General features: G+C 56.3%; 1 protein-coding gene across 3 annotated transcripts; it reads left to right on the forward strand.

The window, feature by feature from the left end:
- The first annotated feature begins 639 nt into the window (after positions 1 to 639).
- On the forward strand, positions 640 to 18,565 carry Mras (muscle RAS oncogene homolog). 3 transcript variants are annotated; one of them, XM_070005488.1, is made up of 6 exons: positions 640 to 658; positions 8,654 to 8,867; positions 11,954 to 12,107; positions 13,644 to 13,743; positions 15,050 to 15,129; positions 16,502 to 18,565. In XM_070005488.1, exons 2-6 carry the CDS (start codon positions 8,675 to 8,677, stop codon positions 16,599 to 16,601), a joined length of 627 nt encoding a protein of 208 aa, XP_069861589.1. In that variant the 5' UTR covers positions 640 to 658; positions 8,654 to 8,674; the 3' UTR covers positions 16,602 to 18,565. The 3 variants fall into 3 exon arrangements, with proteins under 3 accessions (XP_069861589.1, XP_069861588.1, XP_069861590.1); XM_070005487.1 differs by lacking the exon at positions 640 to 658 and adding an exon at positions 1,110 to 1,234; XM_070005489.1 differs by lacking the exon at positions 640 to 658 and adding an exon at positions 6,299 to 6,317.
- Positions 18,566 to 19,897: the final 1,332 nt, after the last annotated feature.

A 19,897-nucleotide genomic window follows, 5' to 3' on the forward strand; every position in this document is an offset into this window, starting at 1 on the left:
GAAGTCACCTATAAGAATGTTCCTAAGCAGCTCTATTCATAATAGCCTCTGAGTGGAAACTTAGATACTCATGAACTAAAGAGTGGACACACTCTTGTGCATACAGCCAATAGATGATCGATTATGGAAAGGAATATGTACGAACCATCATAACCTTGTAGTAACGCAATATTTACGACCATCAAAACCTTGTAGTAACGCAAAGAAGCTGATCACAAAAGTCCATGCTGTATAATAATTATATAGGAAATGCCCAGAATAGGCAAATCCTTAGAGACTGGAAATTAGATCAGTGTATTTTGTTTTTGTTTTTGTGTGTGGGTGACAAGGGATTGCTCATACAAGTTTATTTTGGGAGGGAATGGGGGATGGTGGTTAAACTATTTTGTAATTAGATCATAGTGGCAACTGCACAGCTTTGTAAATACAGTAAAAGCCACTGAGTTGCACCTTAAAAAAAAAATTCTAGGAGAGAGAATGAAGACACCTGTACACCAGTCAGGGCCCTGGTGGCTCACGCTTGTCATCCTAGCTACTCAGGAGGCTGAGATCTGAGGATCGTGGTTCAAAGCCAGCCTGGGCAGGAACATCCCAGTGCGATTCTTCTTTATCTCCAAGGACTACTGGGGAATCGAACCCAGGGCCTCATGCATGCAAGGTAAGCACTCTACCACTGAGCCACCTTCCCAGCCCCTTCCCTTTTTTTAAAAAAAAAAAAAGTGAGGGGAAAATGATGGAGAAGGAACTAGCGGAACTGAAACAACGAAATGGGGGCGACTGTCACGCGTTTCCCCCCCTCCCTCCCCCCGTAAATCCACGCCAAGGAAGTTGGGAGCCGTGGACTCAAAAGCCCCGATTCCTGGGCTACGGTCCCTTTAAGGCGGCGGGAGGCGGGGGGTGGGGGGGGGGGGGGGAGGAAGAGCCAGTGTGGGGGTGTGGTCTGTGATGATGGGGGGCGTGGCCTCAGGGGGCGGGTTCATCTAGCTTGGGAGCCGGGCTAGCGTGGGGCGTGGTCTGTTTGAGGGGCGGGGCTTGCGCTGGCAGGGCGGGGCCTTGAGGGGCGGGGCTTGCGTGGGGCGGGGCGGAGCCGGCGCGCAGGGTTGGCCGCCGGCGGAGGACCCGAGCGAGCTCCGCGCCGGGCAGACCGCTGCCTGCAGCCCCGGGGGCCGGGCCGCGTCCGCCGCCTCCTGGGGACCGGCCTGAGAGCCACAGCCCAGCGGTGCGGGTGCTGTGGGTGAGTGATCTGCGCCCTGGACGGGGAGGGGTTCGCGCAGTAGACCCCCACCTCCCTACACACACCGGGGCCTGCGCTTTGTTCCGGGGCGGAGGCGTGGCGCCCCCCCCAACCCAGACACCCACCGGGGCCGTCCTGGGCCGGAGAGGGGGGCGGAGGCAACTGGCGGGAGCTCGGCGTCTCCCCCCGGGGAAAATGGCGTTCGGGGGCCGGGATCCGTGATGTCCACCGTGACAAGCAGCCCTGGTTCAGAAACAGCGGGACGCTGGTCCTCCTCTGCGTCCGGGCCTACGGTGGTAAGATACCCACTGTGTGCCAGCCCCAGATACCCACTGTGTGCCAGGCACAGGCCCAGCCCCACATACCCACTGTGTGCCAGGCACAGGCCCAGCCCCACATACCCACTGTGTGCCAGGCACAGGCCCAGCCCCACATACCCACTGTGTGCCAGGCACAGACCCAGCCCCAGCCTCAAGGGGCCCACAGGGGTTCCAACCGAGTGACAGCCCAGTGCAGTCAGTGCTAGGATCGGCAAAACCCAGGCAGGGGTTATGGGAGGCGCTTAGCCTGTCCTGGCTCCGGTGTGGGAGGTCAGGGAGGGAGGGGCAGACCTCCCTCTTTCCCCCCAGACGCACTCAGCTCCTGCAGGTGAGTCTCTAGTGGCTTCTTGCTCCTCTGAGAGACTCACAGAACGTCTTGGAGCCACCTAGAGAGGGTGAGTTGTGGTCTCCAAAGTTAGGCCTGGCCACTGGAGTCAGCAGACGGGATTTGCAGGCCTCTGAACTCTGTGGTAATGACCTCAGGGCTTCCAAAAACCAGGCCCTGGCCATGTGCTCACCTCCTCAGAGCTGCTGCTGCTGCTGCTGGTGATGATGATGATGATAATGATGGTGGTGATGATAATGATGATGGTGGTGGTGATTCTCCACTTCTGCTGATGGTAGGACTGGGACTAGAGAGGGCCAAGATCTGGCCCGTGTCAGAACCTCCCGTTCTTCACTTTGGACCAGGTATCTGGCCTGCTGTGGCTTCTCATTGGCCGGCAGTGCTGGGCTGAGATGCTCAGGGGTCAGCTTTGTGTTGTGCATTTGCACAATCGGAGCCTGTGGGCTGCACTAACCGGTCCCTGTGTTGAGTTCGTGGTGGCATGTATTAATACCTGACACGTGTCAGGGCTGAGCCCCGAACAAAGCACTCTTAAGAGTGTTTTGGTTTTTTTCCCTCCGACTGCTTTTCCCGGGGCAGCAGAAACCTGAGCTGTGAACGTTCTGTCAACCTCTTCATTTCTTGTCAGTTTGCAGGGGTTGTTTGCAGGCCATGCTGCTTAGCACCTCTGTGTGTTCTGGGGTTGATGGGGGTGGAGAGTGGGGGCGGTAACCTGGGACTCCGATGCTGTGGGGATTTTCCAGGGCTGCCAGTTATTTTTGGGGTGTCATCTGCCATCCTAGATGTGACCTTGACATTTCCTTGGGGGGGTGTTGGGGGGGGAGCAAGTGACCATTTTCCAGGACTGTCAGCTTCCCTCTGGTATAAATCAGCTTGTGTTTTCCATTCCCATGTTTTTCATCATAGAAGACATTTTTTCCCCCTAAGCAACAGATGCATTTATTTTACTTTTATTCCTTGAGGCTTAGCCATTTCATATTGGCTTATCATGCAATTGGTGATTTATCCCTGGAGTTTGCTGTCTGCCTTTTAGTGATCACCTAGTCCTAGGACACACATACTGCTGGCCTTGGATGAGACCTTCCTCCCCGAGTCCAGACATAGGCCTGAAGTGCTGGAGATACTGCTGGTGCTCCCGTGCACCCCTCCCCTGGCCCCCAGCTTTCCATCCACCTTCACCCACTGAGCCCTGGCCCACCCTCCCCTCAGTGGACAGTGGGGGGAGGGGGGGAGGGGCGACTCCCACTGATCCGGGACTGGGTGGGGGCTTCCTGGCGCGTCTGAGATTTTTATGGAAGAAATCAGAAGCAGAGAACAAAGCTTTTGCTTGATTTCCGAACTCTAGGGATGGAAAAGGAGGAGAGGAGCTGGTCGTTTGGCACTTGAACAAAATATCTTGGTGAATAAGAGCATTTCTCCCGGAGTTGCCTATTTGAGGTTTGGTGTGGATGAACTAGAGGGCAGGATGAGCCCTTCCGTGGATTGCCTGGGTCCCGGACACACACATACACACACACACACACACACACACACACACACACACACACACACACACATTTTTACTAAGGGACTAAGGGTGTTCTCTAAGGGAGTCATTGATTTTTCTGCAAAGTGTACTCAGGTACAGATGGGGACCCTCTCCCCCCCCCCCACGCTCCCATGTGCATGTCGTGGGCTGGGACGCTCACCAAGCTATGAGTAGGACATGCAGCCGGCGTTCTCCAAGGTCTTACAGGGCCTGCTGTTGTTCCCCACGCAGCATGAGGTAAAATTGAGCCAACCAGATGCACCTGGAATCCTGGCTACTCAGGAGGTTGAGATCTGAGGATCGCAGTTCGAAGCCAGCCTGGGCAGGAAAGTCTTGTGAGACTCTTATCTCCCGTAAACTACTCAAAAAAGCCGAAAGTGGTGCTATGGTTCAAGGGGTAGAGCGCTAGCCTTAAGCAAACAAGTTCAGGGACAGCACCCAGGCCCAGAGTTCAAACCTTATGACCGACCAAAAACAAAAACAAAAACAAATCTGTGAGACTTAGCTCCAATTAACCAGCTGGAAATGGAGGTTGTGGCTCAAGTAGTAGAGTATCAGCCTTGAGCAGAACAAAGCTGAGTGACAGCATCAAGTCCTAAGTGCAAGCCCCCGTACCCCCTTCCTCCAACCCCTGCCCCTAGAAGTTCAAACTGAGTGTCTCCCATTCTCCCCTTGCTAGAACACTCAGAATCTTTTTCTCTCTGGCTCTCTCTCTCTCCACAAACCTTGTTTACTGCCATTTCCCAGGGACTGATTTTCCTGGACAACTCCAATTTTCCATGACTTGGGTTGATGACATGCATCCTAGACTCTGGGCTGTACTTTGTACATTTGCAGAGAGCCCTTGGAGAGCTTTATTTAAAAAAAAAAAAAAAAAAAAAAAAAAAAAAGTTGGGCGTGGAGCTCAGGCCTGCCTGCCTGGAGCCCCAGAGGCTGAGATCGGGAGGTTCAAGACCCATCCAGGCAAAAAGTTAGCAAGACCCCATCTCCACCAACAAGCTGTGTTCCATGGCATATACCTATCGTTCCTAGCTATGCTGGAAACAGATGCAGGACGACTGTGATCTAGAGGTGGACAAAAATCATGATACTCTCCCTGAAAAATTAACCAAGAGCAGTAAGGGTTAGGGGTGTGATTCAAGTCGTAGAGCAGAAACCTAATTTGAATCTTAGTATTAAAGAATTATGTAACTGGCCAGGCGCCGGTGGCTCACGCCTGCCATCCTAGCTTGTCTCAGGAGGCTAAGATCTGAGGATCACCGTTCAAAGCCAGCGTGGGCAGGAAAGTCTATGAGACTCTTCTCTCCAGTAAACCACCAGAAAACTGGAAGTGGTGCTGTGGCTCAAGTGGTAGAGCGCTCACATGGAGCTAAAGAGCTGAGGGACAGCACCCAGGCCCAGAATTGTGTAACTGTAACCCTTAGTAAAAGGTCAGCAGAGGGTGTGGCATTGTTCTTCTAGATGTTTCTTAGGCAGATCAGATTCTTAAGTCAAGCCTTTACTCAGAGCGACCACCACATGCTTTCCTGCGAGGAAGTCATCTTGAAGAGCTTTGAAGCTTAGGGATGATGTGGCTCGAGAAGTATTTACAGAGCCCTGGGTCAGGTATGTGTGGAGCCGGGATGTCTACCACAAAAGAACTCTGTTGCATCAGAAGGAACTAAGCAGCAGAGCACGGTGGCTCACGCCTGTCATCCCAGCCACTCTAGAGGCTGAGATCTGAGGATCGCAGTTCTAAGCCAGCCCACTCAGGAAAGGCCGTGAGACTCTATCTCCTGTGAACCACCAAACACCAGCCTTGAGGGGAAAAAAAAAGCCGAGGGACAGCACCCCGATCTTGAGTTCAAGCCCCAGGACTGGCACAGAAAAACAGAGCTCGGACAGCTATGTGCTCTGGGAGAATACAACACCAGCCTCACCTCAACTGGGGCGGAAAAGTGTATGAAGGGACCTAGTCTACATCAGGGCTGAATAAATAGGCTTTGTAATGACCAGCCCCCAGCACAGGACGCTGCACTGGCTCTGGCTGCTTGTACACCAAGGACGACTTGGCACAGAGGTTACACAGCTAACAGCAAATCCTTTCACTATTTTTTTTTCCTGCCTGGGCTGGCTTTGAACCGCGATCCTCAGATCTCAGCCTCCTGACTAGCTAGGGTGACAGGCGTGAGCCACAGCGCCCGGCTGGTGGATGATTTTTTTGAATGGGAATGCTGCAGGTGCAGATAAGCCAGGAGGCAGAGTGACCTCTGAATGAATGGCACCGGGCATCGGTTAGGGAGGGCAGGAAAAACAAAAAACCAAACCTGCTGTTAGGGAGCTGAGCTGTGGAAAGTGGCCTCTGGCTAAAGGCTGTGATCCTGGGCTTGGGAGTCCAGGAGAGGCCACGCCCCCCATCCCTCCCACCAGCCCAGACCTGCTCATTACCATACCCAGTGCTCATTACCATGCCCAGAGTTCATTACCATGCCCAGAGCTCATTACCATACCCAGTGCGTGCTCAGGAAGTTTCTCTTGTCTTTGGCCCAAGTCTGCCTAGCTACCCTTAAAAAAGAAAAATGGAGATTGGATCCCCCCACACCCCAACCCCTGGTTCTTCCTGGCTTTTTTTTTTCCCCCTTGTCATGCATAAAAAAATACATTCTTCATTTAATGGTGTATCACATTTTGAATATAAATGATGGAAAGAAAAGGAAAGCCAGGCTGTTTTTTTGTTTTTTCATGTGCCCTCCATCTCCCTCCTTCCCCCTCCCCCCAACTGTACCTCGGCTTCTCTGGAAATTTCCTTTCATGCAGAAGAGCCCCTGCCCGGCTCTCCTCCGGGTGAGTTTCCATTTCCTTTCATCTCTGGCCTCTTGTCCAAGCTTCTAGAACATTCTCTGCCTTCTGGTAGGTTGTAGTCAAGCTAAAGAGGATTGCAGGGAGTTAGCGAGACCAGGGCCAAGTCTGGAGCTTGTATGTGTGTGTGTGTGTGTGTGTGATGGAGCTTGAACTCTGGGCCTGGGCGCTGTCCCTCAGCTCTTCAGCTTAAGGCTAGCGCTCTACCACTTGAGCCACAGCACCACTTCCAGTTTTTTCTGCTTATGTGGTGCTGAGGAATCGAACCCAGGGTTTTATGCGTGCAAGGCAAGCACTGTACCACTGTACCAGCCCCAAGTCTGGAGCTTTTATTTTATATACCAATTCAGATTTCTCTGTGCCCTATGATTTTTCTTTTTTTCTTTTTCAGTCTTGTCAGTTGTAGGACTTGAACTCAGAGCCTGGGCCCTGTCCCTAAGCTCTTTTACTCAAGGCGAGCGCTCTACCACTTTGAGCCATAGCTCCACTTTTGACTTTTGAGTGGTTCATTGGAGATATGAGTCTTACGGACTTTCCTGCCCGGGCTGGCTTTGAACCGCGATCCTCTCATCTCAGCCTCCTGAGCAGCTAGGATGACAGGCGTGAGCCACTGATGCCCGGCCCTCCTCCTCCTTCTTCTTTGTGGCTGTAATAGGGCTCGAACTCAGGGCCTCACACGTGCAAGGCGGGTGCCCTACCACGGGCCACGCACCCGGCCCTTCTTGCTTGCGTTGTTCTTCAGATTAGGCCTCGAGCCTTTTGACTTGGGCCTGCCCGGATCACACGATCCCCCCCCCCCCCCCGTTTTTAGCTGGGATTCCAGGCGTGGTCCACTGGACCCTTGGCCCAGGGAAGAAGGGCACCCGAAACAAGGGGCTGGGGCGGGGGGAGCAGAAGAGGGCCTGGGGAATGGAGCCCTGCTGTCTGTAGCTTGGGGAAACTGAGGGCTGCTCTCCCTGGCAGTGGCAGGCAAGGGGCTCATCAGAGATGCTTGTGCTCAACGGTGGTTGACTGAGGGACAGAAGAATGGTCGAGGCACGGGGGGGGGGGGGGTCCACGTGGAGGGCAGACTCGGCCACGGGTGTGGGCCAGACCCGGGGGGGGGGTGCTAGCAGGGAGGGGCGGACGGGCTCCTAGTGGAGTTGGGGTTTGGATGACCTTGTTGAGCTTCAATCAGCAAAGATCTGAAAACCCCGGGAGCCTGCCTGGGGGGGGGGTGTAGAGGCTGGGGAAGGAAGTGTGAACCTGACTCAGGGGTGCCCCTCCATCCCGGAGGCCTCCACACCCACCCCAGGCCAGCCAGCAGGCCAGCCGCTCCGGGGAAGCTGCCCGTTTCTGGGAATTGTGCAGAAGGGAAGGGCAGCTCTCGGAATGCATGGCGTTTCCTCTGGGTGGGCCAGGCTCATCCCCCCCCCCCGGCCCCCCCTCCCGCGAGGGTGTCCTCTGGGCACACCCAACATCTTAGATTCATCTGAGATGACACCAGGTACCCCCAACACTCGCTGAGCCCACTCCGGGAAGAGCCCGTGAAAACGGGCACCCGTGCACACGCCTGTAATCCCGGCTGCTCAGGAGGCTGAGATCTGAGGATCGGGGTTCAAAGCCAGCCCCGGGGAAGAAGGAAGAGTCCGTGAGACTCTGATCTCCAATGAACTACTGAAAAAAAAAAAGCCAGAAGTGGAGCTGTGGCTCACATCGTGTAAAAGAAGCTCAGGGACAGCACCCAAGGCCCTGAGTTCAAGCCTCAGGACCAGCACCAAAGCAGGCAACTACCAAAACCACCTCTCCACGGGTCATGAAGTGGCTGGGGCTGGGGCTCGGCTGGGGAAGAAGTTTCCAGTGTGAGCAATGGTGTGGGTTGCTGGCGGGGCAGGAGGGTGGGTGGGGCTGGGAGGGGGACCAGGTTGCCATGGGAACCAGCTCAGTTGCCTCCCCAGCCAACCGTGGCTGAGGAGCTTCATCCCGTTGCCATGGGAACTCTCCCCTCCGTGATGTGGACGGGGCGGTCCCCGTGGGCCTGTGGCTGCTGTACCGTGTGGCTTCTCTTTTGGATGACAGTTCTGGCCTTGAACTCAGGGCCTGGGCGCTGTCCCTGGGCTTCTTTTTTTTTTTTTTTGCTCCAAGGCTAGTGCTCTACCCCTTAAGCCGTAGCTCTACTTCTGGCTTTTTGGCAGTTCACTGGACATAAGAGTCTCACAGGGACTTTCCCTGTCCTGGGCTGGCCTCAAACCACGATCCTCAAGATCTCAGCCTCCTGAGTGGCTGGGATGACAGGCGGGAGCCACCGCCGCCGGCCCGCTCGGAGGACCTGTGTGTTCCACGGTGGCTCTGGGGCTGTCTTGGTCGCCCTTCCCCCTGCCTCAGTTTCCCTTCCTTTGCCTCCCCAGGTCTAACGTCCCGGACACAACATGGCGACCAGCGCGGTCCCCAGCGACAATCTCCCCACGTATAAGCTCGTGGTGGTGGGGGACGGTGGGGTGGGCAAGAGTGCCCTCACCATCCAGTTCTTCCAGAAGATCTTCGTACCCGACTACGACCCCACCATCGAAGACTCCTACCTGAAGCACACGGAGATCGACAGCCAGTGGGCCATCTTGGATGGTGAGTCCCCGGGGTAGAGGTCTGAAGACGGAAGGCTGGTGATCAGCTGCTCTGGACCCCTCCCTGGTGGGGCTCAAAGGCTCTGCGGAAGGACCGGAGGCAGGGCTGGGAAGGTGGCTCAGTGGTAGAGTGCTCGCCTCACATGCATGAAGCCCCAGGTTCGATTCCTCAGCACCACAGACCCAGAAAAAGCCAGAAGTGGCGCTGGGTTTCAAATGGTAGAGCGCTCGCCTTGAGCAAAAGAAGTTCAAGGACAGCGCCCAGGCCCAGAGTTCAGGCCCCACAACCGGACCCCCCCCCAAAAAAAAAGAAAGCAAGTAAGAAGGGTTTCAAGGCAGCTGGGTACTGATTGCTAGCATAATGCAGATCCTGGGGCTTGAACTCAGGGCCTGGGCGCTGTCCCTGAGCTTTTTTGACTCGAGACTAGTGTTCTACCACTTGAGCCACAGCGCCACTCCACTCCCAGCTTTTTTTGGTGGTTCCCACGAGAGGAGAGTCTCCCAGACTCTCCTGACCTGGCTGGCTTTGAACTGCCATCCTCAGATCTCCGAGTCCTGAGTGGCTAGGATGGCAGGCGCGAGCCGCCGGCGCCCGGCTCTCTGCAAACACTTGTGAGCCCCCACTGCGCACCTGGCCCTGTCTGGGGCTCTGCGGGAAGTGTGGGCCCCACTGACACGAGCCTCGTGTTGTCTGCGTGGCGTGGGTGGTAGGAGGCGCTGGGGAGGATGCCAGGCCAGGCCAGGGGGAAAGGCCCAAGAGAAGCCATGGCCGGCTTAGCTGGGCAGATCGCAAGAAACTAGAGGACAAAGGGGAACCTGCATCTGAGCTGTGAGAAGAGCATGTGCAAAGGTCCTGAGGCAGGTCTCTGTGTTGGAGAACAGGTGGAAGGCCAGGGCTTAACAGCAGGTGAGGGGGAGCCATGCAGGAGAGTAGGGGTGGCTAGATGGAATTCAGAAGCTTCTGGAAGGTTCCCAGTGGAGGGAGGGACAAGATCTGGTGGGGAAATGGGGGTAGGGGGCGCCTGGTGGGGAGGAGGGGTGGAGTCTGTCCCCGTATTGCTGTAAAGGGTATGAGGACAGAGGACACGGAAGAGGTCGAGAGAGGAGAGGAGCCCGCGAGAAGCGAATTTCAGGGGGGGGGGTAGGGGAGGGGGAATCATATCTAATCCTGGACCTGTTCCGTGTGGGCTGCCTTTCACACCTCCCCGCAGAAGTCAAGGCAGCAGCTGGGTGTTCTGGGCCTGGAGAGGGAGATGTGGGGCTGGGTGGGGGAGGCAGGGAGTGTGGGAGGGAGAGATCACCAAGGAGACCGCGGTGGGGGGGGGGAGGAGGGGGTGAGAGTGCAGGCCAGAGCTTCACCCCCTGGAATGCCCAGCAACCGTGGAGGCCTTTGTTAGGAGGATGGTGGTCGAAGGCCAGAGTCAGCCCAACCCCATCTCAACCGAGACGCCAAGGGGCGGTGCACAGCTATATAATGCCAGCTACTGCCCGTAGGAGGATCGCGGTTCCAGTTGTAAAAGAAAGCAAAAAGAAACAAAAAGAGCTGGGGGAGCGGCTCAGGTGGTCTAGCACCTGCTTAGCAGGTACGAGGCCCCGAATTCACACCCAGGACCCCCCCCCTCCTCCCCCAGAGAACAGCCTGGTCTTACTGTTCACCCCCAAGTGGAAGGACTGGGGGGGCCGTGTCTAGCAGCCAGCCAGTCCTCTGGCCTGCTGTGTTCTCTCTCTCTCTCATGAACCCCGCCCCCACGTCCCCACAGCGAGTGACCAGCCCAGGTCCAGCGCGCTGACCCCCCCCGCCCCCCCCAGGTGAGCAGACTCCCCTCCCCGGCTTTCTAGGCTGGCCCAGTGCAGCCTGAGCCACTCACCCAGCCCCGGCTTTTGCCGCTGGCTCGTAGGGTAGGGTCTCACCCCCTTCAAGCCTCCGCCCCCAGGTCCCCAGCTCGGGTGGTCGCTGGGGCTCCAGCTTCTGTTCTGTGAAAATGGAGTCTCGTGGCTGGGCCCACAGTGCTCCTGACTCCGGCCTCCTGCCTAGCCCGGACGACGCACACGGACCGTCGCGTCCAGCCCAGCAACGTTCGGTCATGGGGCCTGAACTCTGGGCCTGGGCGCTGTCCCTCAGCTCTTCAGCTCAAGGCGAGCGCTCTACCACTTGAGCCACGGCGCCACTTCTGCTTTTCTGGTGGTTCATGGGAGATCAGAGTCTCATGGACTTTCCTGCCCCGGGCTGGCTTTGAACCATGATCCTCAGATCTCAGCCTCCTGAGTAGCTAGGATGACAGGCGTGAGCCACCAGCGCCCCGCAGCTATGTTCTTTTCATTCCTCTTCTCCTTCTCTTCCTTCCTCCCCCTTCTTTTTCCTCCTCCTCGACAATATTGGGATTTGAATTCAAGGCCTTTGCCCTATGGTTCAACTTGCTTGTTCAGTTACTGGTGTTTTACCATTTGGGCCACACTTTAGTCTGTTGTGTTATGTGGTGTGTGTGTGTGTGTGTGTGTGTGTTTTCTGGTAGTGTGTTTTTGCTGGTTATTTTTGTAATCGGCTCTCCCAAGACTTTTCTGCCCAGGCTGACTTCAGATCATGATCCTCCTAGATCTGGGCCTCCTGAGCAGCCGGGATTACAGGCATGAGCTACAGACACCGGGCACTTTGGCCTTGTTTTTTTTTTTTTTTTTTTCTGTACCCTTCACTTTATCAACAAATCCCGGGTCCGTCTTGTTGAAAGATCCAGCCTCAGATTCCGTTTCGTGGTGTCTGCTGTGGCCAGCACATGGCTGGCGCGTTCGTGTCTTTCACTTCTTGCATTTTGTTTGTCCTGTGGCTTTCCATGCATCTTTTGTGAGTAGCAAACAGACAGACTTTGTACTCAGTATCTGCTTCTCACAGGTGACATTTATAGTTGTGCCCTCCTCCCCCCTCCAGCTCCCTCTCCCCCCACCACCAGGGGGCGCCCCATCCCAGCAGGGGAGAGACCCCCATGCCCCATGTCCTCCCCCAGGCGCCTCCCCTGGAGCAGGGCAAGCCCCTGCGCCCCCGCCTGCAGCCCCTGAGTGACCCCGTCCCCCCCGTCCCCCTTTGTCCCCCAGTTCTGGACACGGCCGGGCAGGAGGAGTTCAGCGCCATGCGGGAGCAGTACATGCGCACCGGGGACGGCTTCCTCATCGTCTACTCCGTCACCGACAAGGCCAGCTTCGAACACGTGGACCGCTTCCACCAGCTCATCCTGCGCGTCAAGGACAGGTGAGGGGGGCCTCCACCCCCCCTCCCTCCTCTCCTCTTCTCCCTCCTCCCCTCCTCCCCTCTACCTCCCTTCTTCCTTTCCCTCCCCCGTCCTTCTCTCCCTCCTCCCCCTCCCATCTCCCTCCTCCCTCTCATCCTCTCCCTCCTCTTCTGCCTCCTCTTCCTCCTCCTCTCCCTCCCCTCCTCCTCTCCCTCCTCCTTTTCTTCTTGCCCTCCTCCTTTCCTCGCTCAGTTTTCTGGTAAAAGCTAAAGCACACAGGAGCTGAACTGATTCCTGCCACCACTACCTCCTCCTTCCTCCCCTTCATCCTCCTCCCCCCTCCTCCTCCCCCTCCTCCCCCTCCCCCTCCTCCTCTCCCTCCTGCTCCTCCTCTCCCTCCTCCTTCTCCCCCTCCTCCCCCTCCCCCTCCTCCTCTCCCTCCTGCTCCTCCTCTCCCTCCTCCTTCTCCCCCTCCTCCCCCTCCCCCTCCTCCTCCTACCCCTCCCCCTCCTCCTCTCCCTCCTCCTCCTCCTCTCCCTCCTCCTTCTCCCCCTCCTCCCCCTCCCCCTCCTCCTCCTCCCCCTCCTCCTCCTCGTCCCTGTTAGCTCTTTCTAGGTCTTTCCCAGCCATCTTTTGTTAGTTGTCTGGTGCTCTGAGTTTGAGCCTGGAGTCCACGCAGGGCTGAGCCGCGCCCTCAGCCTTGCTTCTTTTTCTTTTTCTTTTCTTTTTCAGTTTTTTTTTTTTTTTCAGCTAAGCTCTGCATGTTTGCCGTGTTTTAAGCCTGGGTCTTGTGGTTTTTGGCCTAGCTTGGCCTCCGACCATGATCCTCTTACCTGCGGCTCCCTTGCCACTGTGATTACAGGCATGAACCTCCATGCCCGGCCCCGCACCCTCTCTCCTTCTGCATTCACAGCCAATCTGCTTCCCGGGCTCCATGGACGGGCTGGACCCCCTCCCGGCCCCCTAAACGACCTCCGCGACCCGCCGTCTCACCCGCTTCTGTTAGGCTCAGAGAGGGATGCGAGTTTCCCCCGCAGAAGACTTGATTAAATTGCATTTGGCCCATTGAGTTTCATAAGTTCCTAATTAAAGGCTTGTCTTCCCCCCTGCTTAGCATTTCACAAATAACGAAAGGATTTAGAGTCTGTTTTGAGTCCATGTTGTTAGTGGAAGGAAAGAAAACGAGGGGCTGGGAAGGTGGCCTAGCGGTCGAGCGCTCGCCTGGCGCGCCTGGAGCCCTGGGTTCTATCCCCAGTGCAGGAAGGAGAGAGGGAGGGGCGCGGGGGGAGGGAGAGGCCCTTCCCAGCTACCCTCATGAAAGCCATAGGGACAGGCTCTGGGGGGGTCCACTCCTCCCCCTCCCCCCCAAAGGCCAGCACCCCACCAGGAGTCTTGGGACAGACCTGAAGCTATAAACCAAGCTACAGGCCCCAAGCACCAAAGCCCTGCTACACAGCCCAGCGAGGGGCGGCGGGAGGGAAGAGCGGCTGCAGTGCCCGGGGCGGGCGGCAGGGGGCGCAGGTGTCACAAAAGGCTGCTTTTCCATCCTTTCCCAGGGAGTCCTTTCCCATGATCCTCGTGGCCAACAAGGTGGATTTGATGCATCTGCGGAAAATCACCAGAGAGCAAGGGAAAGAGATGGCGACTAAACACAATGTAGGTTGTGACCGTGCATATGTGTGTGTGAGCGCACGCGCGCACACCAGAACTGGGCATGAACTCAGAGCCTCACGTTCTCGCTTGGCTTGGTCACTCAAGGCCGGTGCTCTACCACTCTGAGCCAAGGCTCCACTTTGGGCTTTTTGCTGGTCCATGGGAGATAGGGGTCTCATGGATTTTCCCACCCGGGCTGGCTTTGAACCTTGATCCTCAGATCTCAGCCTCCTGAAATAGGAATTAACAGGCGTGAGCCACGTAGCCCTGGACGATTCTGGGTGTTTGTAAGAACCAAGAGGTTCACTCACAGGCTTGGAGATGGGGTGACAGGAAAGCAAGGCGGGTCACAGGCAGGGGTGAGGGGCACCACAGGGTCCCCCACAGCACCCCAGTTCTAGCAGCAGGTGGCTTCCTGCATCTGTCTGTCCTCTCTCTCTCTCTCTCTTTTTTGTCGGTCCTGGGGCTTGAACTCTGGGTCTGGGCACTGTCCCTCAGCTCTTCAGCTCAGGGCGAGCGCTCTACCACTTGAGCCACAGCACAACTTCCGGTTTTCTGGTGGTTCATTGGAGATTGAAGTCTCAGAGACTTTCCTGCCCGGGCTGGCTTTGAACCGTGATCCTCAGATCTCAGGCTCCTGAGTAGCTAGGATGACGGGCGGGAGCCGCCAGCACTCATCTCTTCTGTCTTTCAGCTGCTAAGTGTCCTGAAACCCCAGGGCCGGGGAGCACCTGTGAGTGAGCGCCCCCTGGTGGGTGGACTCGGGAGTGCAGGAGTGTTCCCACACCTGTGTCCTCTCTCCCAGAGCCTGGGAGGAGGGGAGCGGTGACAAACATACAGCATCAGTGAGGAGAATCTGGACAGAGTCATATTCTATTAGGGAGCCATTTAATTACTCTCTGAGCCTAGAGAGACAGACAGAATTGTAAAGCCCTTAGTCAGGCTTTCTAGCCTTCAAGGGTGAGGAGTCTTCAGAGTAGAGGCTGCGGCTGCCACAGGCTTGGCGCTCTGGGGGCGCTGCCCACGACCCCTGGGAATGCCATCCTAGCTACTCAGGAGGCTGAGATTGGAGGATCGCAGTTCAAGGCCAGCCCGGGCAGGAAAGTCCGTGAGACTCTGATCTCCAGTGAACACCAGAAAACCCGAAGTGGCGCTGTGGCTCAAGCGGTAGAGCGCTCGCCTGGAGCTGAAGCGCTGAGGGACAGCGCCCAGGCCCAGAGTTCAAGTCCCACAACCGGCACACTATAAAATAAAATGAAGGGTAGGGCCGGGCTGTGCGGAGTTCAGTGAAGGAATCTTTGCTTTCCAGATTTCATACATAGAAACCAGCGCCAAGGACCCGCCTCTCAACGTGGACAAAGCCTTCCATGACCTGGTCAGAGTGATCAGGTGAGCTGCGCCCCTCCCCCCCAACACCAGAGTGCTCCCCCTGCCCCGGGCTGCGTGGGAATCCCCCAACAGCCAACCCTGGGATTCCAGGCCCAGACTTCACAGCCTCCCGATGGTAACGTGAAGTTTCTAGAACATTCCCTCACAGACTCAGGCTCTAAGCCTTAAGTCCCCGGGACTCAGTTGCCTCTTGCTGCCCCACCCATGGACAGCCCATGGAACCCCAAGTGGGGTTCTCTCTCTGGACACCCCCGAGTTCACCCCGACCTTCTCCCCTTATTTCTCGGGATCCTGGGTGAGCTTGCTTTGCTTTTCGGGCAGTTCTGCACGCTTGAAATGATTTTCCCTCCAAGTTAGGGGTCACCCAGTCACCAAGCGGGGGTGCTGTGCTTGTCACCCACCTGCCTGCAGCCATTTCTAGTTACAGTTGCTAACTCTCCAAACAAAATAACCAGCCCCTGCCGGGCGCTGGTGGCTCACGCCTGTAATCCTAGCTACTCAGGAGGCTGAGATCTGAGGATCACGGTTCAAAGCCAGCCCGGGCAGGAGAGACCGTGAGACTCCTATCTCCAATAAACCACCAGAAAACCGGAAGTGGCGCTGTAGCTCAAGTGGTAGAGCGCTCGCCTTGAGCTGAAGAGCTAAGGGACAACGCCCAGGCCCAGAGTTCAAGCCCCACGACCAACAACAACAAAAAAAAAAACAGCCCTCAGGGGCGGGAAGCATGGCTCAGCTGGCTGAGCGCCAGCCAGTGAGCGAAAGCATCAGGTACTGAGTTCAAGTCCCATTCTCAGACTCAAAAACACGGGGAAGAAAAACCCAAAATAGCCAATACTCTAGCTACTGAGGAGACTGAGATCTGAGAATCGCAGTCTGAAGCTAGGCCCCCGCGGGAAAGTCTCTGAGACTCTTAGCTCCCATGAACTAGCAAAAAAAAACAGAAGTGGAGCTGTGGTTCAAGTGGTAGAGCGCCAACTTGGACTGAAAATGTTCAAAGGGACAGCGCCCGGTCCCTGAGTTCAAGCCCCAGGACTGGCCCAAAAATAAATGAGTGAATGAAGAAATAAATAATAGCCAGCCCTCTTACTATTATTTACTTCTTCATTCACTCATAAAATGTTCAGCGTAACACATGGCTGAGCTCACAGTTTCCATAAACGTAGCCGTGGCGTGGAGTTAGTCTCAGCAGTGCAATGCCTGACGTTTTTCTTCCTCTTCTGTGGCCAAGCCTCCTCCAGCCACCAGCCTGCAGAATCTCCTGCGTGTACCCCAACCCCGTGCCCGGAGCGTTACCCCTCTATGTCTCGAGTCAGGCTGAAAGGGTAGCGATTCTGTCTTCCTCCTGACTCTTTCCCCTTCCCTTCTCCAAAAGGCAACAGATTCCAGATAAAAGCCAGAAGAAAAAGAAGAAAACCAAATGGCGGGGAGACCGGGCCACCGGTACCCACAAACTGCAGTGTGTGATCTTGTGACGGGCCAGTGGAGGCCCTGGGCCACAGCGACCTAACCGGCCTGCCCTGGGGGGGACCCACACACCCCCTGCCTAACCGCACTGAACCCCCTTTTCTAACCACAGCCCTGGGGCCCCAGGAGGGCGTGGGGAAGCAGATGGGGCAGGGGAGGGGGGTATTCATTACATCAAGTATGGAGACTTCATCTCCACTCAAGATACCCGGCCCGTGCGCACGCGCCCCTCCCCTGTGTGAGTTCAGACCTGTCTTTTGTAGATTTATAAGTTATTCCAGTGACGATTATTTTTATTACCTGCGGGGCAGACTGTCCATCCCGTCCCACGTCTGGGATTCAGGACTGTGATCCTCTTGATTGAGTTTTCCGCAGCAGTGCCAAACTAACTCTACCCCGGAGAAAAGAGCGAGGGGATGATGGGTATTCACGGAGGTCTCGGTCTCCCCAGCCGGACAGGAAACTGACCCTGCCCACCGCCCGGAGCCTAGAGCGGAGAAGACAGAATTTGATTTTGTGAACATGAGTGGCTGGCCCAACCATGTTCATTCTCAAGGAGGTTTCTAAGCTGGGCACTGGTAGCTCACGCCTGTAATCCCAGCCACCCGGGAGACTGGGATCTGAGGATCGCAGTTCCAAACCAGCCAAGAAAAGCCCAGGAGACACTTTTATTTCCAACCAACCAGCACAAAGCCGAAAGGAGAGCTGTGACTCAAGTGGTAGAACACCCACCTCGAGAAGAGAACGCTAAGGGACAGTGCCCAGGCCCTGAGTTCAAGTCCTAGTACCAGCACAAAAATAATAATAACCACAGAAATGCGTGAAAGAGGTTTTCCTTTGCCTGAAAATATATAAACTAAAGGGGCACCCTTGGCTTTGTCGGGGCGTGTTTCTCAGTACGTGTGGGTTGTGTTCTTACATGTGTGAAGACCCCCCCCACCCCGAACCCCGACTGCTTCCCAATTTCCTTCCCACCCCGCCAGGAAGGAAAGCCCTCCTTTGTGCTGAACCCTAAGCAAAAAGACGCCATACTGAGCCTCGAACAGGTCCTGACCTGCACCTGAAGCCATTCCCCTCCGACCCCACGGACCAGCGACCCCAGCACGCCTGTAATCTCAGCAGATGCGGCTTACTTTTTAGAGCACATGTTTATCGTGATGCTGACCGAAGACCAGAGGAGAAAGGAGCTGGCATCGAGGGGGCTGTTCCCCCGTTCATTTTCACTTCCTCTTTTCCTAAGAAGGACACAAGGGGACATTCTAAAGGAGTTTCCCGGATGTAAGATGTGAAAGGAAGACCAAGCTCTCTCCATCCCAAAGGCTGCCGGGGAACCTGGATTACAGAACGCACCTGAGTGGTGGGGCTGTGGACTGGAGATGGGGGAAGGAGCAAGGTCAGGAAGGCCCCCCAGCACAGACCACGGTGGCTTTCCAGAAGAGAGAAAATATAAAGTGCTACCTTCGCGTCTCCTGGATCACACCCTTCCTGAAGCCCCCTCACCCCACACCTCTGCCCTTGTACTCTCCCCTTAGAGGGCTCCCGTCTCCCCAGAGCTAGTCCTAGCTGAACTCCACACCTCATAGGCTGGGGCTGGCTGACACCAACACGGTGGGCTCTTTGTTTTTTTGTTTGTGTTTTTTCTTAGGACTTGGCCTAGCACCTTGTCATGGTACTGGTCACCCAGCGTGATTAGCCTCGTGTGGACAGTGTCACTTGGCCACAGCACATAACCTAGAAGCACCCTCTACCCACCCAGGGAAGGAACTCCAGGGGCCCCTCACCCCCCACCCCCAATCGTCCGTGGGGGTCAGCTGGGGTCACGTAGACCATGCGATACTTGAATTACTGTTACGCAGGATGAACACAGGACGACGTGGCTGCCAGCCCACTGCCAGGATGCTTGAGCCTTTCCCGTCACTTTTCTATTCCGTCTCGGTGTTAACCGCCACTTGTTAATAAAGAAATGAAGGAAGCTTGGTCTTGTGTTCACACCGTCCTGGAGTTTCTCTCCGAGAGCTTTGTAAGCCTCCCCCTCCCCCACTCCAGGGAGGAGGGAGTTCCTGGCAGCCATGAGAACATCTACCTCCTTCCCAGAGCCCCGGAGAAAGGAAGGTAGGTGGCGGCAGCCTGTAGAGATAGACACCTAGCCTCTGGCTCAGCTATTGACCTGCTCCTCTAGGGTGTGGTGGCTCATGCCTGTAATCCCAGCTACTTGGAAGAGAGATCTAGAGAATGGGAGGATCAAGCCAGGTCCCAGGCTCACACCTGCAATCCTAGCTACTCAGGAGGCTGAGATCTGAGGTTCGTGGTTCCAAGCCAGCCTGGGCAGGAAAGTCCGAGAGACACCGATCTCCAATGAACCACTCAAAAAACTAGAAGTGGCGCTGTGGCTCAAGTGGTAGAGTGCTGGACTTGAGCTGAAGAGCTGAGGGACAGCGCCCAGGCCCAGAGTTCAAGCCCCATGACTGACAAAAAAAAAAAAAAAAAAAAGCTGATGAATAAAGCAAAACACAAGGGTGGGGCTGATGGTGTGACTCAAGGGGTCAAGCGCCCGCCTAGCAAGTGCAAGGCCAGAGTACATCTTTCTAGGCATCTCCTCCCTCCCTCCCCTTCTCAGTGAGCTGAAGGTGGGTCACGAACCCTGGTGACTCAGACTGACTTTTCTGCGCATGAGCAAGGGTGGGGGAAGGAACTGAACCTCCAGCCCTGCCCTCCCCAGATACTGAGGAAACAGGCCAAGACACAAGCAGCCCTGAGCGCGGTGAAGTTCAGGAGGCACCTCCCAAGCCCAAGGGGACCCCCCACAGCCCAGGGGACCCCCCCACGGCCCAGGGGGACCCCTGGCTGAGGGAGACATTTTTGTCCTGTGATCATAGCTTCTCCCCCTGGGCGGGGTGTGTGGCTCAGGCCTCCGTCTACCTCCCTGGCCCTGACTGGGCCTGTGTAGCATTTCCTGGCTGTCACACGGGCTGGGTGACACACTGGCAACTCAGCCAGGATCCCGGTGTGAAATCAGGAAGTTCCACCGCACCCCCACCAGGGCACGGGTGGATGGAGGACATTTCCTGGGCAGCTTCCAGTGGGACCTGGGCTGGGCTCTTTTTATCTGGGGCTCCCCCCCTATCCGGAGGTCACCCCCTTCTGGCCTCGGGTGTGGCTCTTCTACTTGAGTCCCTGACAGCCCAGGACCTCTGCCCTTCCTGTCCAGCAGATGGCGCCAGGGCAGCTGTGTCTCTGGATGAGTTGTGTTTTATTTACTTTGGGGGGGGGTGGGCAGGTCAGTCGTGGGTCCTGGGCGCTGTCC

The sequence above is a fragment of the Dipodomys merriami genome, unplaced genomic scaffold (assembly GCF_024711535.1).
Source record: "Dipodomys merriami isolate MVZ:Mamm:240054 unplaced genomic scaffold, mDipMer1.0.p SCAF_68, whole genome shotgun sequence".
NCBI classification, from domain to species: domain Eukaryota; kingdom Metazoa; phylum Chordata; class Mammalia; order Rodentia; family Heteromyidae; genus Dipodomys; species Dipodomys merriami.